The sequence below is a fragment of the Hemiscyllium ocellatum genome, chromosome 28 (assembly GCF_020745735.1).
Source record: "Hemiscyllium ocellatum isolate sHemOce1 chromosome 28, sHemOce1.pat.X.cur, whole genome shotgun sequence".
Classification (NCBI taxonomy): domain Eukaryota; kingdom Metazoa; phylum Chordata; class Chondrichthyes; order Orectolobiformes; family Hemiscylliidae; genus Hemiscyllium; species Hemiscyllium ocellatum.
The window spans coordinates 2683143-2701840 of record NC_083428.1 but is presented as its reverse complement, the minus strand read 5'-3'; the positions used below and the strand labels follow the sequence as shown (position 1 = coordinate 2701840).

Below are 18698 nucleotides of genomic sequence, written 5' to 3'. Positions count from 1 at the left end.
CTGTATTTCTAACTGCTCAAAATCTGTTGCCATGACTACATACATCGGTTACTCCATGGCAACACACTTGTGTGAATTGTTCCTTATGCGTGAATTGTTCTTGTCCTTAACCGTAACAGCAGTGCCTCATAACCTGATCACTTATTGCATTGCAAAGACAGATCACTGCAAGAATGCTGTGATTGCATGATACAGTGTTCTTAACATTATTTCAGAACATCAGTCTAAACTCCACCTTCTCCAGCATCTACCTTGGGTATGGCTCCCACACACATACACCGACTCTGACTGGGGCATAGATTCTACACGTTTACTCCAACCAACTGATACCTGGTGCCCTACCCTAGTGATTAGTTTTTGTTCACACTACTTCCAGTGACATTTCAGACACTGCATTAAATCAGTACCTCACACCAAATCTCAGTGCTCTTTTCTTTATTCCCTTTGTTTTTTTTATCCAATTATCTTAATTCTGGATCTACTGGGTGTTGATCCTCTCTTTCTCTGTGTTTATTCTGGTACTGTGTTGTGGATATGGGATGCTCTGCCTCATGACAGTGCGACAGCTTCACAAGTAGCTGTCAAAACAGTAATGGATAAATCCTTGAGCAAGGATAATTGTGGGAGCTTGGGGTCAGCGTGGACAAGCAGGATTTACCAGATTACTCTTGAAAAGACCCAGCACAATGTGATGGGACTGAATGGCCTTCTTTCGTGCCAAACTATTCCACTGTCCCGTGAAACTCCAATCCCTGGCTGATCCTGTTGCTTGTCCAATGGCTGGGGCGCTGAGGCCAATGCTACTGCCCTAATACTGTCCACGTTGAGAACAACTAACTCCATTGTAACTTCATTCAGCTGCTGACCACATAAGCCCAATGCCATCAGTGGAATTCCTGCCTTGCCAGGGTTAATAAATCAGGCCTTTCCCTTCCCACCCCACACCAGAAAATCCAAGCAGTTGCTATTTTCTGCCTGGAATTGTTCAGGGTGCCCTGTGACTTTGCAAACTCTCTGGCTGGGTTAAACATCATCCAACTGTTCTCTATACAATCAGTCAGAGTGTGTGGGAAAGATCAGAGACCTACGGCTGACAGCAGACTGACCCATCACCCAGGCCAGAGGATGCAATTGTTCCCATCTGTAAGCACACACTCAGTGAGGTCAGGCTGGACGTTATTGCATGCTCCTCACTCACATTCAGGACTGGCCCAAACTGCGCAGGTGGATCAGTTTTGGAAAGATGCACGCTTACAATATACTGCACTTCTTTCAAAGCAGTGCTGAAGAAAGTTCCAGAAGTTTAATCATCATTATTCAAATGCAGAAGGATTGCTGTGGGTTCAAGAAGTGTCATTGTAGGGAATTTTGCTGAACAATTAACCAGACTCTAGCTTCATATCGCCTCTCAGCAGCTTCCCTCTCTCTGTTTTATGAGTAAGACTGCACTCGCTTGTCCTCAGACCTCTCCTCCCAGATTGCTTCAGAACTTCAACCACCCGGTCTGATAAGGTTACCTGCTTCTCGGCATTCTGCGTTGAGAAAAAAATGACTGTGCCCACATAAAGAACTTTTCACAACATCAGTGTGTCCTGAAACGCTTTACAACAAATTGACATGTTTCAATGTTCAGCCTTTGCAGCAAGATGGGAGGCAATGGCAGCCAATCAGCATGGCCAACTCTGACAAGCAGCAACCTGATCACAACCTGACAATCAGGTCAGTTGCTGTTTGAGGATTTCGTTTTGGCCCCAGGATACCAAACCTTATCTGCTGATCTTCAAAATTAGCTGTGGAACCTGAATGGATAAACAGGGCGTTAATGTAATGTTTCAACAAGATGGTGACACCTCTAATAGTGCAGCTGTACCACAATACTAACCCACTGGAACAAATTAGGAACAGGAACAAGTCATTTGGTCCTTTGAACCTGCTCCACTCTTCAATAAGATCTTGGCAAATCTGACTGAGTTTCAACTCTACTTTCTTCATTGACCCCTAGAACCCTTGACAATGATATTGCACCCAAGACAATGCACTGATTCTTCAACAGTTCAGTGCCCCTTCAGTACTTCCCCTCCCACAGTGTGGCTCTTGCTCAGTACGTGCCCTTGGACAGTGCTATAAGTACTGATCCTCAGGCCATGCAGCACATTCACAATGACAACGCTCCAACAGTGGTGCTCCCTCAGTATGGACCTGGCAATGTGCAGCTTTCCTTTCGTAAAGACTCTGTGATTGTGCAGTGCTCCCTTAGCACTGACCCTCCAATAGTGCAGCACTCCCTCAGCACTGACCCTCCAGCAGCGTGGCACTCCCTCAGCACTGACCCTCCAGCAGTGCGGCACTCCCTCAGCACTGGTTCTCCAACAGTGTGGCACTCCCTCAGCACTGACCCTCTGACTGTGCAGCACTCCCTCAGCACTGACCCTCTGACTGTGCAGCACTCCCTCAGCACTGACCCTTCGACAGTGTGGCACTCCCTCAGCACTGACCCTCCGACAGTGTGGCACTCCCTCAGCACTGACCCTCCGACAGTGTGAAGATTGGTGGAGTTGTGGATAGCAAGGAGGGCTGTTGTCAGTTGCAAAGGGACTTAGATATGAGGCAGAGCTGGGCTGAGGAGTGGCAGATGGAGTTCAACCCTGTCAAGTGTGAGGTTGAACATTTTGGAAGGACAAATAAAAATGCGGAATACAGGGTTAACGGTAGGGTTCTTAGTAAGGTGGAGGAGCAGAGGGATCTTGGGGTCTATGTTCATAGATGTTTGAAAGTTGCCACTCAGGTGGATGAAGCTCGTAAGAAGGTCTATGGTGTATTAGCGTTCATTAGCAGAGGGAGTGAATTCAAGAGTCGTGAGGTAATGTTGCAGCTGTACAGGACCTTGGTAAGGCCACATTTGGAGTACTGTGTGCCATTCTGGTCGCCTCATTTTAGGAAAGATGTGGAAGCTTTGGAGAGGGTGCAGAGAAGATTTACCAGGATGTTGCCTGGAATGGAGAATAAGTTGTATGAGGATAGGTTGAGAGTGCTAGGCCTTTTCTCATTGGAACGGCGAAGGATATGGGGTGACTTGATAGGGGTTTATAAGATGATCAGGGGAATAGATAGAGTAGACAGTCAGAGACTTTTTCCCCGGGTACAACAGAGTGTTACAAGGAGAGGAGTAGAAAGTATAGGGGAGATGTCAGGGGTAGGTTCTTTACCCAGAGAGTGGTGGGGGTATGGAATGCACTGCCTGTGGGAGTGGCAGAGTCAGAATCATTGGTGACCTTTAAGCGGCAATTGGATAGGGACATGGATAGGTGCTTAAGCTAGGACAAATGTTCGGCACAACATCGTGGGCCGAAGGGCCTGTTTTGTGCTGTATTGTTCTATGTTCTATGTTCTACTCCCTCTGTCCTCCACTGGGAGGGTCAGTGTGATCGTAGGTTGAAGTCTTTTGAGTTTTTGTTTTGCATTGATGTATATTCAATAATCAGTGACGGTCAAAGTGGTTTAACTGATAATCACCACACATTCCACTACTTAAAGTCTTCAACTCTCCTGAGATAATCACTGTCACTTGTGTGACTCACACACAAATATCTGTAAAATTAGTCTGGTTGAGTCTGGTTTGAGTCATATCAACTGCACCATGAGACAGAAATTACAAAAGTATCCTATTTTGTTAAAATACTTTTGAAGATATTGTGACATCTTTTATAAATTGCTGTGTCATGCTGGAAGTAAGTGATTAAAAGCCATTACCGGTGATACTCCAGTTGGTGCTGAGACATTTAAATATTTGGATGGCTAACAACTGATTTGATGAAGATTTTATAAGGAAATGGTAGAGAGCAAATCAAGTTCTGAGGAGCAATGTGAGGATTATAATTTATACCACCAAGAGAGGGATGACTGAAACCCAGCAAGAAGCTGAGCACTAAAGACCTACAAATTGTCTAACCAGAATTCTTTATTAAAATGGGTTTCCTTAGTCCCTGGGAGTGTGAGCAGGAAACAATTCAACTTCAGCAAGCACTCTGGGAACTTTGTGGAATTATGAATGAAAGCAGCACAGATGATGCCATTTCAGCATATTGGGGTAGTGAGCTGGAACTCAAACTCCACATCACAAAAGCTGAATGCTTTTAGAAGAATTATGCAAAATCTCCAAATTACTTGATTTTCAGACCCAGGCTGTTAGAAAGCATGGTCCAGTGTCTGTATTAACACCAGTCCTATTTATTTCAGGTAATTAGATTCTAGCTACAGGAAAAGAATTAAATTAAGTAAATTCTACAAACTTAAACTCTAAATCCCTTATAAACTCTTCTTTACATACATACACACACACACACACACACACACACACACACGCAAGGGGGAAACTAGAAACAGTTCCAACATCCTTATTGTGTTGCATTAGCTTTTGTTAATCTGAAGATTTCTGCTTGACATTTTTTTTAATGCTTCTATTGGTTTACAAGAGGCACAGGTTGGCTGGTTGACGTATGAACAGCTCTAATTTATCCAATTCAAAGGCACAACTTGCAGCATCTGTGGACGGAACAGTAAGCTGGTTTCCTCAGGTTTACAATGACTTATTGCAGGGAACTGAGAAAGAGAGAGTTTCCGGCTGCTGTGGACCTTCTAGTTTCCCTTTAGTTTCTCTTCACTCTCTATCTTATTCACAGCCCAAGTTGTTCAGCCACTTGGCAATCGATCTCATGGTCATTGACAGGCAGAGGATCTTTGTCACTGAGCCCAAAACACCAGTCAGCTTAATGTGTAGACAACCTCCTCATTCTAATTTATCTGCACATTGCTGGAAACCACATTTGCACAAACCAGGCTCACAATTGATGTCAAATTCATTGCTTTCAAAGCATGCAGCCATCCTTATAAATCACTACATTTCATAACCATGGTTTCATTCCTACAATCAGGAATATTTATCAGATAAGTCACTTTAAACACCCTCCCAAATACTCTGTATGAACTACTGAATGGTAGAGACTCACCTTGCAAAAACAATACCAATCATTTATCTTTCACCTGAACCCCTCCAGTTGCTCAATATTTATCTACCCATTCTCCCACTTTCAGCTGTGAAACTTTTAATTCCTCTTGTGTGACTTCACATGGAACTGGTTTGATTATATGCTGACATTTCCTACACCCAGACATGAAGGGCACATTTCACAAAAGTGCGCAGTGACTGTATGAGGCCCTGGCCCATGTTTCTCGATGCCTGCGGTTTCTGTATTCCTGTATGTTCTGCCATTGGAATTGCAGGCTCTACCTGCAATATCTCCTAATGATATCTGGGCAGGACCACTACTAGATGAAAAACTGTACATTCTTCATCCACAGGTCTATCAGGGAGTCTCCATTTTCTCATCAGAACTTTGATTTTAAAGTAATAACATTCTGGTGGTCCATCAGCTCCTGCCTCAGTGTGAGCTGTCTGTGCAAACTTACTGAACCCCAGATCTGAATCTCTATTGATGTGGACATACTAAAGCATTCTCATTCTGAAATAGAGTTTCAGCTATTCTAACAGTTGCTTGTAGCATTACTGTGACTTCTGGTGATGGATTTTATTTAAGCATTGCTCTGGTCACTATACATAACGGAAAAATACCTGGAATGGGTTCTGTCTTTTTGCCTCACTCAGACTTTCCGTGGTTATATGTGAAGCTATGATTTTTCATTCCTGCCAAATTACTCCCAGTAAATTAATTCCATCCCCGGGTAATATCTTAACAACACTAACTACCTCTAGCTCAGACAGCAAGCTACACTCCAACTGGTCATTGTACAAAGGAACGAGTGTATACTCTCCACTTATCCCATTTATTAACACTTGGCTTTCTCTAGCAATTGGAACCAGGTGGATCTTATTGACTATGAGATCCTTGATTGGGGTTGTTAACCTGGGTCAACCAGGGAGCCCTGGCTGATATAAACAGGGGATTCAGAATCTCCTCAGTTCAGGAGACTGACTCTGAGCTGGCTGGCCACAGCTAGGGTACTGTGCACAAGTAACCAAAGTTAAAAATCCCACAACATCAGGTTATAGTCCAACAGTTTTTTTTTAAAAGCACTAGCTTTTGAAGCGCTGCTTAACCACCTGATGAAGGAGTACCGCTCTGAAAGCTAGTGCCTCCAATTAAACCTGTTGGACTATAACCTAGTGTTGTATGATTTTTAACTTTGTACGGCCCAGTCCAACACCGGCATCTCCAAATAAAGTAGATAAAGGGTGACTTGGTGACAGGATACCGACCTCTGTGCAATTATTTTGCTTTGATTGGTCGGAAATCTAAATCCTTCTCCAGCTAAGGGTTTGAGTAGATCCCATATGCCTAGGTATAGTTCGGGGCTTGGCTGCATCATTGTTGTTCCAGCAGCAGGAAGTGAGGGAGTGTCAAGCAGGAGGTTGTCGGAGAGGTCACGAGGTCACATATTTGGGTAGTTGCTTTACCCAAAACACTACTTGGGTAGTGTCTCCCACCCTTCTTCCTCCTCCAAACAAAAAAATAGTTGTGTGTGTTGGTTGGTAAGGTGACAAGTGTTTTCTTTCATGTTTCATTTTTTTTCATCCGGCAGTCTATTTAGAAATTTAGAATAGCAGGAATGCAGTTCCAGTGTACAGGAGGTTGAGGATAGTGAGGTCAGGGATAGGTTTACAAGGTCACGAGAGAGCACCAGCAATCAGGATGTTGGTTTGAAATGTGTGTACTTCAATGCCAGGAGCATCTGGAATAAGGTGGGTGAACCTGCAGCATGAGTTGGTACCTGGGATTTCGATGTTGTGACCATTTCGGAGACATGGCTAGAGGGACAGGAATGGTTGTTACAAATTCTGGGATTTAGATGTTTCAGTAAGAACAGAGAAGATGGTAAAAGAGGGGGAGGTGTGGCATTTTTAATCAAGGGTAGTATTACAGCAGCTGAGAGAATGTTTGAGGACTCATCCACTAAGGGAGTTTGGGCTGAGGTTAGAAACAGGAAAGGAGAGGTCACCCTGTTGAGAGTTTTCTATAGGCCTCTGAATTGTTCCAGGGATGTAGAGGAAAAGTCAGCATAGATGATTCTCGATAGGAGTGAGAGTAACAGGGTAGTTGTTATGGGGGCTTTAACTTCCCCAATATTGACTGGGAATACTATAGTACAAATAGTTTAGATGGGTCAGTTTTTGCTCAATGTGTGCAGGAGGGTTTTCTGACACAGTATGTAGACAGGCCAACAAGGGGTGATGCCATATTGAATTTGGTACTGAGAAATGAACCCGGCCAGGTGTTAGATTTGGAAGTAGGTGAACACTTTGGCAATAGAGACCACAATTTGGTTACGTTTACAATAGCAATGGGCAGGGATAGGTGTATACCACAGGGGAAGAGGTATAACTGGGGGAAAGCCAATTATGATGCAATTAGACAAGATTTAGGATGCATAGGATAGGGAAGGAAACCACAGAGGATGGACACACTTGAAATGTGGAGCTTATTCAAGGAACAGCTATTGCGGGTCCTTGATAAGTATATACCTATCAGACAGGGAGGTACTTGTTGAGAGAGGGAGCCATGGTTTACTAAAGAAGTTGAAGCTCTTGTCAAGAGGAAGAAGGCGGCTTATGTGAGGATGAGGCATGAAGGCTCAGTTAGGGGGCTTGAGAGTTATAAGTTAGCCAGAAAGATCTAAAGAGAGAGCTAAGAAAAGCTAGGAGGGGACATGAGAAGTTGTTGGCAGATCGATCAAGGAAAACCTTAAGGCCTTCGAGAGGTATATCAGGAATAAAAGAATGACTAGAGTAAGATTAGGGCCAAACAAAGATAGCAGTGGTAGTGGAAACTTGTGTGTGGAATCTGAGGACATAGGGGAAGTGCTTAATGAATACTTTTCATCAGTATTCACAATGGAAAAGGGCGATGTTAGTGAGAATACAGAGATACAGGCTACAAGATTAGATGTGATTGAGGTTGATAAAGAGGAGGTTTTAGCAATTTTGGAAGATCGGAAAATAGATAAGAGGACTGGGCCAGATGAGATTTATCCTCGGATTCTCTGGGAAGCCGGGAGGAGGTTGCAGAGCCTTTGGCTTTGATCTTTATATCATCGTTGTTGACAGGTGTAGTGCCAGGAGACTGGAGGATAGCAAATGTTGTTCCCTTGTTTAAGAAGGGGAGTTGGGACAATCCTAGTAATTATAGGACAGTGAGACTTACTTCAGTTGTTGGTAAGGTGTTGGAAAAGGTTCTAAGAGATAGGATTTATAATCATCTGGAAAGGAATAATTTGATCAGGGATAGCCAACACGGTTTTGTGAAGAGTAGGTCGTGCCTCACTAACCTTATTGAGTTCTTCGAGAAGGTGACAAAACAGGTGGATGAAGGTAAGGTGGTTGATGTGGTGTATATGGGCTTCAGTAAGGCGTTTGATAAGGTTCCACATGGTAGGCCATTGCACAAAATACGGAGTTTCGGGATTGAGGGTGATTTAGTGGTTTGGATCAGCAATTGGTGAGCTGAAAGAAGAAAAAGGGTGGTGGTTGTTGGGAAATGTTCATCCTGGAGCTCAGTTACCAATGGTGTTCTGCAAGGATCTGTTTTGGGGCCACTGCTGTTTGTCATTTTTATAAATGATCTGGATGAACTAGTCAATTTGCAGATGACACTAAGGTAGGCAGAGTTGTGGATAGTGCCGAAGGATGTTGTGGGTTACAGAGGGACATAGATAAGATGCAGAGCTGGGCTGAGAAGTGGCAAATGGAGTTTAATGAGGAAAAGTGTGAGGTAGTTCACTTCGGAAGAAGTAACAGGAATGCAGAATACTGAGCTAATGGTAAAATTTCTGGCCGTATAGATGAACAGAGAGAATTCGGTGTCCTGGTGCATGAATCCCTGAAAGTTGCCGCCCAGGTTGATAGGTTTAGTTAAGAAGGCATATAGTGTTTTGGCATTTATTGGTAAGGGGATTGAGTTTCGGAGCCACGAGGTCATACTTCAGCTGTACAAGACACTGGTAAGGCCGCACATGGAGTATTGCGTGCAGTTCTGGTCACCGCATTATAGGGAGGAGGTGGAAGCTTTTGAAATGGTTCAGAGGAGATTTGTAAGGATGTTGCCTGGAATGGAAGGAAGATCATCTGAAGAAAGGCTGAGGGACTTGAGACTGTTTTCATTAGAGAGAAGAAGGTTGAGAGGCGATTTAATGGAGACATATAAAATAGTCAGAGGATTAGATAGGTTGGACAGTGAGAGCCTTTTTCTTCAGATGGTGTAGGCCAACACGAGGGGACATAGCTTTAAATTGGGGGTTGATAGATTTTGGACAGATATTAGAGGTAGTTCCTTTACTCAGAGTAGTGGGCGTGTGGAACAGCTTGCCTGCAACAGTAGTAGATTTGCTGATGTTAAGTGTATTTAAATGGGCATTGGACATGCATATGGACAATAATGGAAGAATAAAGAACAGAGAAAATTTACAGCTCAGGAACAGGCCATTCAGCCATCCAAGCCTGAGCTGATCCAAATCCACTGTCTAAATCTGTCGTCCAATTCCTCAGCATCTGTATCCCTCTGCTCCCCACCTACTCATGCATCTGTCCACACGCATCTTAAATGAATCTACCGTGCCTGCCTCTACCACCCCTGCTGGCAACGCGTTCCAGGCACCTACCACCCTCTGTGTGAAGTACTTACCACGTGTCTTCCCCCTTAAATTTTTCACCCCTCACCTTGAAAGCGTGACCTCTGGTTATTGAATCCTTCAACCTGGGAAAAATCTATCCAGTCTATACCCTTCATGATTTTGTAACCTTAATCAGGTCGCCCCTCAATCTCCTTTTTTCTAGTGAAAATAAGCCTAATCTACTCAACTCTCTCTTCATAGCCGGCACCTTCCATACCAAGCAACATCCTCGTAAACCTTCTCTGCACCCTCTCCAAAGCGTCCACATCTTTTTGGTAATGTGGCGCCCAGAACTGTACACAGTATTCTAAATGTGGCCAAACCAACGTTGTGCACAATTTTAACATGACCAGCTCTTATACTCAATGCCCCGTCCGATGAAGTCAAGCATACCATATGCCTTCTTGACCACTCTATCCACCTGTGCAGCAACCTTCAGGGAACAATGGACCTGCGCTCCCAGATCTCTCTGCCCATCAACTTTTCCCAAGGCTCTTCAGTTTACTGTACAATTCGCTCTAGAATTAAATTTCCCAAAATGCATCATCTCACATTTGTCTGGATTGAACTCCATTTGCCACCTTTCCGCCCAACTCTCCAGTCTATCTATATTCTCCTGTATTCTCTGACAGTCCCTTATGCTTTCTGCTACTGCACCAATCTTCGTGTCATCTGCAAACTTGCTATCATACCAACAGTGCCATCTTCCAGATCACTTATGTATATTACAAACAACAGTGGCCCCAACACTGACCCCTGTGGAACACCACTGGTCACCATTCTCCATTTCGAGAAACTCCCTTCAAGTACTACCCTTTGTCTCCTGTTGCTCAACCAGCTCTACCTGGAATGGTTTGGGTTAGGTGGGCATCAGGTTGGCACAACATCGAGGGCCAAAGGCCCTGTACTGTGCTGTAATGTGCTATGTTCTTCGTTCTAATAGGATTGTCTTCCCTTAGATAAAGTTCCTCTATATTTTTAATTTATCTGATGTACTTCTGCTGTACTCAACAGTGTTTACTTCCAGTCTCTCGGTGGCACATAAAGCTACAATTAAATCCATGGGAGGTTTCTTTTGAGTTCTCTTTTGGACTCTGTCTTGGAAACCCCTAACTTCTTCCAGCATTCTAAGTAGCTATGTTCCACCTCAATACAATGAAAACAGTTCGGTCTTTGGTTTTAATCTCTACCTTCACTCTTTTCTAACCTGAGGAAGAGACCTGGGAGTATTCCCAGGTATCATCCCTTACCTTGGCTACTTGCCTTCCTTTCACATTCTAGGATTAACAGAATAATGGATCAGCTCATAATCAGCCTTCACTGTTACCTGTCTAGCAGTTGCAACCCTTTGGTCTTCAACATGAGGTTTAATTAAAGAGTAGGGAGTTTTAAAGTTCTTTTAATGATCTCTCCAAGGACTTCATACAGTGGTTGCAACTTCTAATGCTTGTATTTACTTGTTAAAATTACTTTTCTTGACCCTTTCAAATTCATTGTAGGTTTGTACAGGCTGTTCCATTAAATTCCTACATCTCTGCCTATATTCCTTAGGCACAAATTCATACGTATCCAGCACCATGATCCCTAAATTCCACTCTAACAATGGACCTTATATTTCCTGGGCTTCAGCCGCCAACGTATTCTGCATGGACAATGTTTACTCTTTGTCTGGCCAATTCAGTCAGTCCATCATTTTCTTCAAAGACGTGAAGAATTCCTCCACAATCTTTCCTCAAATGTTAGTGGGCTTGTACAAATATAAACATTTCCTTACTTTAGATTCAGACTAGGCTTTTCCCCACTACATCCTACATCAGCATTTGAGGATCTTTTTAATTCTGGACATTTTAAGTTTATTTTTGTGGTCTCTCCCTTCCTCTTCCCTTTCCTTTTGCCATTCTAATTCTCATTTTCTCATTTCCATTGCTGCTCTTTTAAATTCCATCTACCTTTTCTTATCTTTCTTGATTCTATCTTTGCCTTTTTCTGCCTTTTCAAATTCCACAACAAGCTTGTGTTAGAGTTTGAGTTGCTTTAATTTTTCCTCATACTCAAGCTGCTTCACTGGTAAGTCAATATTACTTCATTCTGTTGTTTCACTGCCTGTTCTTTGCTGGGCTAACCTTTGGATTATTCCTACCTTCTTAGCTTTATCAGGAAATAAAAGGTATGCCCTGTCAACAAAAAGCAGAATAAATAGCCAATTGCCAGCCCATCAGTCTACTCTTTATCCTCAGTAAAGTGATGGAAGGGGTTACCTACTGTGCTATAATCAGCACCTGCTCAGCAATAACCTGCTCAGTGATTCCCAGTTTGGGTTCCCTAGGGCCACTCTGTTCCTGACCTCATTACAGCCTTGGTTCAAACATGGACAAAAGGGCTGAATTCCAATGGGGAGGGGAGGGTGACAGCCCTCAACTTCACGGCTGCTTTTGACGGAGTGAGGCATCAAGGGGCCCTAGCAAAACTGGAATCATTGGGTATCAGGGGCAAACTATTACTAGTTAGTGTTGTACCTGACGTATAGGAAAACGTTTGTGGTTGTTGGACGTCAGCTCCAGGACGTTTCTGCGGGAGTTCGTCAGGGTAGTGTCCTGGACCCAACCACCTTCAGCTGCTTTATCAATGACCTTCCCTCCATCATAAGGTCAGAAGTGAGGATGTTGCCAACGATTGCACAGTGTTCAGCACCATTCGCAACTCCTCAGATACTGAAGCAGTCCGTGTACAAATGCAACAAGATCTGGACAATGGCTGACAAGTAACATGCACGTCACACAAATGTTTAAATTAATTCATAGGGTGTGGGTCTCACTGTCTAGGCCAGTATTTATTGCTCATCCCTAATTGCCCAGAGAGCAGTTAAGAGTTAACCACATTGCTGTGGGTCTGGGGTCACGTATAGGCTCGACCAGGTAACTTCCTTCGGCAAAGGATATTATTGAAACAGATGGGTTTTTCCAACAATCGACAATGGATTCATGGTCATCACTGGACTCTTATTTTGAGATATTTTATTGAATTCAAATTCCATCATCAGCTGAAACATTTCCTGGGTCTCTGGGTTGACAGTCCAGTCCTAATACCACGAGACCATCACCTCACCTAACCAGTTCCAACGAGATAATTTAACCACTGCCCCATTACATTCAAAGATGTTACCAAAACTGAATTCCCTACTATCAACATCCTAAAGGTTACAAATGATCATAAATTAAACGGGACTCATCACATAAATCCAGTGGCTACAAAAGCAAGTCAGAGGCTAGGAATACTGTAGCATGTAACTCACCTCCTGACACCCAAAGTCTGTTCACCACCTACAAGGCACAAGTCAGGAGTGTGATGGAATACTTCCCAGTTGCATGGATGAATGCAGCTCCAACAACATTCAAGAAGCTTGATGCTATCCAGGTAAAGCAGCCCACTACATTCAGAAACATCCACTCCCTTCTCCACCAATGCTCAGAAGCAGCAGAATGTACTATCTACAAGATGCACTGCAAATATTCATGAAAGATCCTTAGACGGCATCTTCCAAATCCATGACCACTTCCATCTAGAACAAGAGTAGCAGATACAGGGAAACACCAATCCTGCAAGATTCCTATCGAGAATCCTATTAAATATTGGATAGAACTTGCTGAATGAGGACAATTGAATATAACTGCAAATTTTGTAAGTTTAACTTGAAATGTTTATTGTATTTTTGAACAAATTTTGTGAATAAAGTATATTTTAGGGAGAAAAATTCATCATCGTCTAGAGAAGAAGGTGAGGAAAAGGCCCTGAGATAAGTAGATACAGAGTATAAGGGCCACATTCATTTTATTTTTCTGTTCTCATTTGCTCACCATAACCATTACCCCATGTTTACAACCCCCATGTTTATAACCCCCGTGTTTATTACCCCATGTTTATAACCCCTGTGTTTATTACCGCTGTGTTTATTACCCCGTGTTTATAACCCATGTGTTTATTACCCCGTATTTATTATCCCATGTGATTAATACCTCTGTTTATTACCGTGTTTATTACCCCTGTGTTTATTACCCGTGTTTATTACCCCCCGTTTATTACCCCATGTGAATAATACCCCTATTACCGTGTTTATTACCCCTGTATTTATTATCCTGTGTTTATTACCCCATGTATTTATTACCCCCGTGTTTATTATCCCCTGCGTTTATTACCCCGTGTGTTTATTAACCCCGTGTTTATAACCCCCATATTTATTACCCCGTGTTTATTACCATGTGTTTATTTCCCCCATGTTGATTACCCCCCGTGTTTATTAATGTGGTTATTACCCAGTGTTTATTACCCCCGTGTTCATGACAGTGTTTATTACCCTCGTGTTTATCACCCCTGTGTGTTAATTACCCCCGTGTTTATTACCGCTTGTGTTTATGACACTGTTTATTACTCCCATGTTTATTACCCCCGTGTTTATTACCCGTGTGTTAATTACCCCCGTGTGTTTATTACCCCTCCCCGTGTTTATAACCCCCTGTTCTGGATCAGTGGTGCTGGAAGAGCACAGCGGTTCAGGCAGCATCCAAAACGTAGCGAAATCGACGTTTCGGGCAAAAGCTACGGACGCTCCTGAACTGCTCCACATCACTGATCCGGAATCTGGCCTCCAGCACCTGCTAATTACCCGTGTTTATTACCCCTTGTGCTAATTATCCCTCTGTGTTTATTACCCCCTGTGTTATTACCCCTCCCCGTGTTTATTACCCCTTGTGCTAATTACCCCTCCCCGTGTTTATTACCCCCGTGTTATCTCTTGCCCCGCTCGGTCCCTCCCCTCTGCCTCTCCCTGACGTCAGGCTCCTCCAGCCGCAGCTCCCTCCCTCTCCCCCTCTGTGTCTGTGTCTGTGTCTCTGTCCCGCGGATTGAACAATGGAGCCAGCCGCTACCTGTCCCGGTGCCGCTCTCCTCCTGCTCCTCTCCGCCGCAGCCGCCACCTGCAGCCCCGCCGCTGTCCAGCCGTTCGACAGCCTCCTGGGAGACACGGCCCGGTGTCAGAGCCGCTGCCGCAACATCTTCCTCCTGGAGCGGCAGCCCACGGTAAGGCAGCCGCCTGGCCGACACCAGCAAACCGGCTCCCGGCTCCAGCAAGGGGAGAGAGGGGGGGGGGAAGAACTGGGGGGAGAGAGGGGGGGAACTGGGGGGAGAGAGAGGGGGGGAACTGGGGGGAGGGGGGGGGGGGAACTGGGGGGAGAGGGGGGGGAACTGGGGGGAGAGAGGGGGGGAACTGGGGGGAGAGAGAGGGGGGGAACTGGGGGGAGAGGGGGGGGAACTGGGGGGAGAGAGGGGGGGAACTGGGGGGAGAGAGGGGGGAGAAACTGGGGGGAGAGGGGAACTGGGGAGAGAGAGGGGGATGACTGGAGAGGGGGGAAACTAGGAGAGAGGGTACAGAGACACAAGAAAGGTTGCAAAGAGACAGATGAAAGAGGAAAATTGGACAGCAAATGAATAGAGGGAGAGTGAGGATTGGAAGGAGGTTTTGAAGGATGTATAGAGAGTGAGGGTGGGGAAGGGACAGAGTGAGTGATGGGTGGAGAGAGAGGGCGCTTTTTAGTTAATGGGCCATGCCGTGTGACAATCCAATCGCTGTCAAAGACCAGCTGCAAATATCAGTAAACCCTCACAGTCTGTAGCCCGCAGATCCCTAAAAATGTCGACCCTGTGTTGGGGGAGGGTGGGTGTCTGTGACTGGGTCAGTACTAGATTGTGGTATAGGCTTGAGAACTGATTCTGGGTGCTTCAATATGATTTAAAATTATCCCCAAGCTAAAGGGAAAGCAGCTTTGAAGGTTTTGTGATCTAACATTGTGCCTAATGCTTTGAGTAGTATTGGGATTGAATAGCTGAGGGCAATTATCTTGTATGGATGACAGATTGAGGTGTGTGTCATGGTATCAGATTCCCATCTGGTCCCCAGCAGCTGATGAGGAAGGAGCTTTAATCTCTCTGTGCTTCATGTGTCACCCTGGCAAAAATTAACACAGTTTCAATCCAACCTATGGTGCAACTTCACAGCTAGAGGTTTGCATTTTCTAAAAATCTGAAATCATGTTTTTAAATCTTCAATGTGTCTGTTTAATTGTCAATTCTGCACAATTTATTAACATCATTCCCACAGTGTGAATGCAATGGTGTGTGGCACTGGGCTATACACACTGGAGAGGTACCAGGCTGTAGGGAGAGAGCTAACATCAGTTGTAGCGTCAGGCAGAGGCAGCAGTGTTAGCCTCAGGTGGAGGTTGGTTTCTGAAAGCCCCCCAGTATGTAGGCAGCAAAGGAATTTGCTCGACTGTGTCTCTCAGAGTTCAATTTCCAGTTATCAAGCAAACTGCAGAATGGACACAAGCGATAGCTGTCTGTGTGAGTACTTGAGAATGTCATGGTGCCTGTACCCCAGTGAGAACCACTGTGTGTGTTTGTGTGAGACCCTGTACCCCAGTGAGATTCAGCGTGTGTGTGTGTGTGTGTGTGTGTGCGCGGGTGGGACCCTGTACCTCAGTGTATGTGTGTGTGGGGGACCCTGTACCCCAGTGAGATTCAGTGAGAGTCAGCGTGTGTGCGTGGGACCCTGTACCCCAGTGAGAGTCAGCGTGTGGGACTCTGTACCCCAATGAGAGTCAGTGTGTGTGTGTGTGCGTGGGACCCTGTACCCCAGTGAGAGTCAGTGTATGTGTGTGTGGGGGACCCTGTACCCCAGTGAGAGTCAGTGTATGTGTGTGTGGGGGACCCTGTACCCCAGTGAGAGTCAGTGTATGTGTGTGCGTGGGACCCTGTACCCCAGTAAGAGTCAGTGTATGTGTGTGTGGGGGACCCTGTACCCCAGTGAGAGTCAGTGTATGTGTGGGTGGGGGACCCTGTACCCCAGTGAGATTCAGTGAGAGTCAGCGTGTGTGCGTGGGACCCTGTACCCCAGTGAGAGTCAGCGTGTGGGACCCTGTACCCCAATGAGGGTCAGTGTGTGTGGAATTGTATTCCAGTGAGGACATTGATCCTTCTGTCCACAGGACCTTTTGAGGAATTTAAACAAAATGCCTGAAAGAAAGGAACACAAACAGAGTGTAAGAAACAGGTGCAGGAGTAAGCCATCTGGCCCTGTAAGGAGAAAGTGAGGGCTGCAGACGCTGGAGATCAGAGTCAAGAGAGTGGTGCTGGAAAAGCACAGCAGGTCAGGCAGCATCCAAGGAGCAGGGAAATCGATGTTTTGGGCATAAGCCCTTCATCAGGAATTCCTGATGAGGATCTTTTGCCTGAATCGTTGACTCTCCTGCTCCTGAGATGCTGCCTGACCTGCTGTGCTTTTCCTTCTGGCTGGTCAAGCCTGCTATTGAATAAGATCATGGTGGAAATTCTCGTGGCCTCGGCTCCACCTACCCACCCTCTCGCTATAACCCGTAGAACATAGAATTGTACAGCACAGAACAGGCCCTTAGGACGGCCTTTTATCCTACTCTAAGATCAGGACAATGAAGGGTTTGTAGATGAGTCTGTCTCCAATGTGCCTATCCAAAAGTTGCTTAAATGTCTCTAATGTATCTGACTCTATAACCACTGCTGGCAGTGCATTCCACACACCCACCACTCTCTACCTCTGACATCTCCTCTAAACCTTCGTCCAATCATCTTAAAATTATGTCCCCTCATGATAGCCATTCCGCCCTGGGAAAAAGTCTCTGGTTATCCACTCAATCTATGGCTCCCATCTTGTTCACCTGTCAGCCTTCTTCACTGCACTGAGAAAAGCCCTCGCTCCCTCAACCTTGCTCCATAGTTTTACTTAAGGGTAAAAAATGAGGTCTGCAGATCCTCACCTACCACCCCACCAACCTCCGTATACAACGTATCATCCGCCGTCATTTCCGCCACCTCCAAACAGAACCCACCATCAGGGATATATTTCCCTCCCCTCCCCTATCAGCGTTCCGCAAAGACCACTCCCTTCGTGACTCCCTCGTCAGGTCCACACCCCCCACCAACCCAACCTCCACTCCTGGCACCTTCCCCTGCAACCACAGGAAATGTAAAACTTGCGCCCACACCTCCTCCCTCACTTCTCTCCAAGGCCCCAAGGGATCCTTCCAAATCCGCCACAAGTTCACCTGCACCTCCACACACATCATCTATTGCATCCGCTGCACCCGATGTGGCCTCCTCTATATTGGGAAGACGGGCCGCTTACTTGCGGAACGCTTCAGAGAACACCTCTGGGACGCCCGGACCAACCAACCCAACCAACCCGTGGCTCAACACCTTAACTCTCCCTCCCACTCCACCGAGGACATGCAGGTCCTTGGACTCCTCCACCGGTAGAACATAACAACACGACGGCTGGAGGAGGAGCGCCTCATCTTCCGCCTGGGAACCCTCCAACCACAAGGGATGAACTCAGATTTCTCCAGTTTCCTCATTTCCCCTCCCCCCACCTTGTCTCAGTCGGTTCCCTCAACTCAGCACCGCCCTCCTAACCTGGAATCTTCTTCCTGACCTCTCCGCCCCCACCCCACTCCGGCCTATCACCCTCACCTTGACCTCCTTCCACCTATCACATCTCCATCGCCCCTCCCCCAAGTCCCTCCTCCCTACCTTTTATCTTAGCCTGCTTGGCACACTCTCCTCATTCCTGATGAAGGGCTTATGCCCGAAACGTCGAATTTCCTATTCCTTGGATGCTGCCTGACCTGCTGTGCTTTAACCAGCAACACATTTTCATCCATAGCTTTACTGTTCAAAAGTTAGCTTTAAAAACATTTAGTGAGGAAACTTCAATCACTTCACTGGGCAGTAATTCCATAGATTCATAACCAGAATTTGCTGGAAAAGCTCAGCAGGTCTGGCAGCATCTGTGAAAAGAAATCAGAGTTAACATTTTGGATCAGGTGACCCTTCCTCAGAACTGGAACCTTTTGCTGGATGTACTTTGTGGAACAAAATAATGTGTATCAGGTCAACAGTCCCTGCTGAGTTATTTAATTAAGAATACAGGTTGG

The 18698-nt window shown here is 45.5% G+C and overlaps 1 protein-coding gene across 2 annotated transcripts in view; it reads left to right on the top strand.

The window, feature by feature from the left end:
- tmem59l (transmembrane protein 59-like) overlaps positions 1–18698 on the top strand; it is a 53938-nt gene that overhangs the window by 20140 nt on the left and 15100 nt on the right. The window contains exon 1 of one of the 2 annotated variants that reach the window (XM_060845873.1): positions 14587–14754. The exons of the other annotated variant lie outside the window; for it this stretch is intronic. Coding sequence (XP_060701856.1) covers positions 14587–14754 — 168 coding nt within the window. Of the gene's footprint in view, positions 1–14586; positions 14755–18698 lie in introns of those variants that run through there. 2 annotated transcript variants of the gene reach the window in all.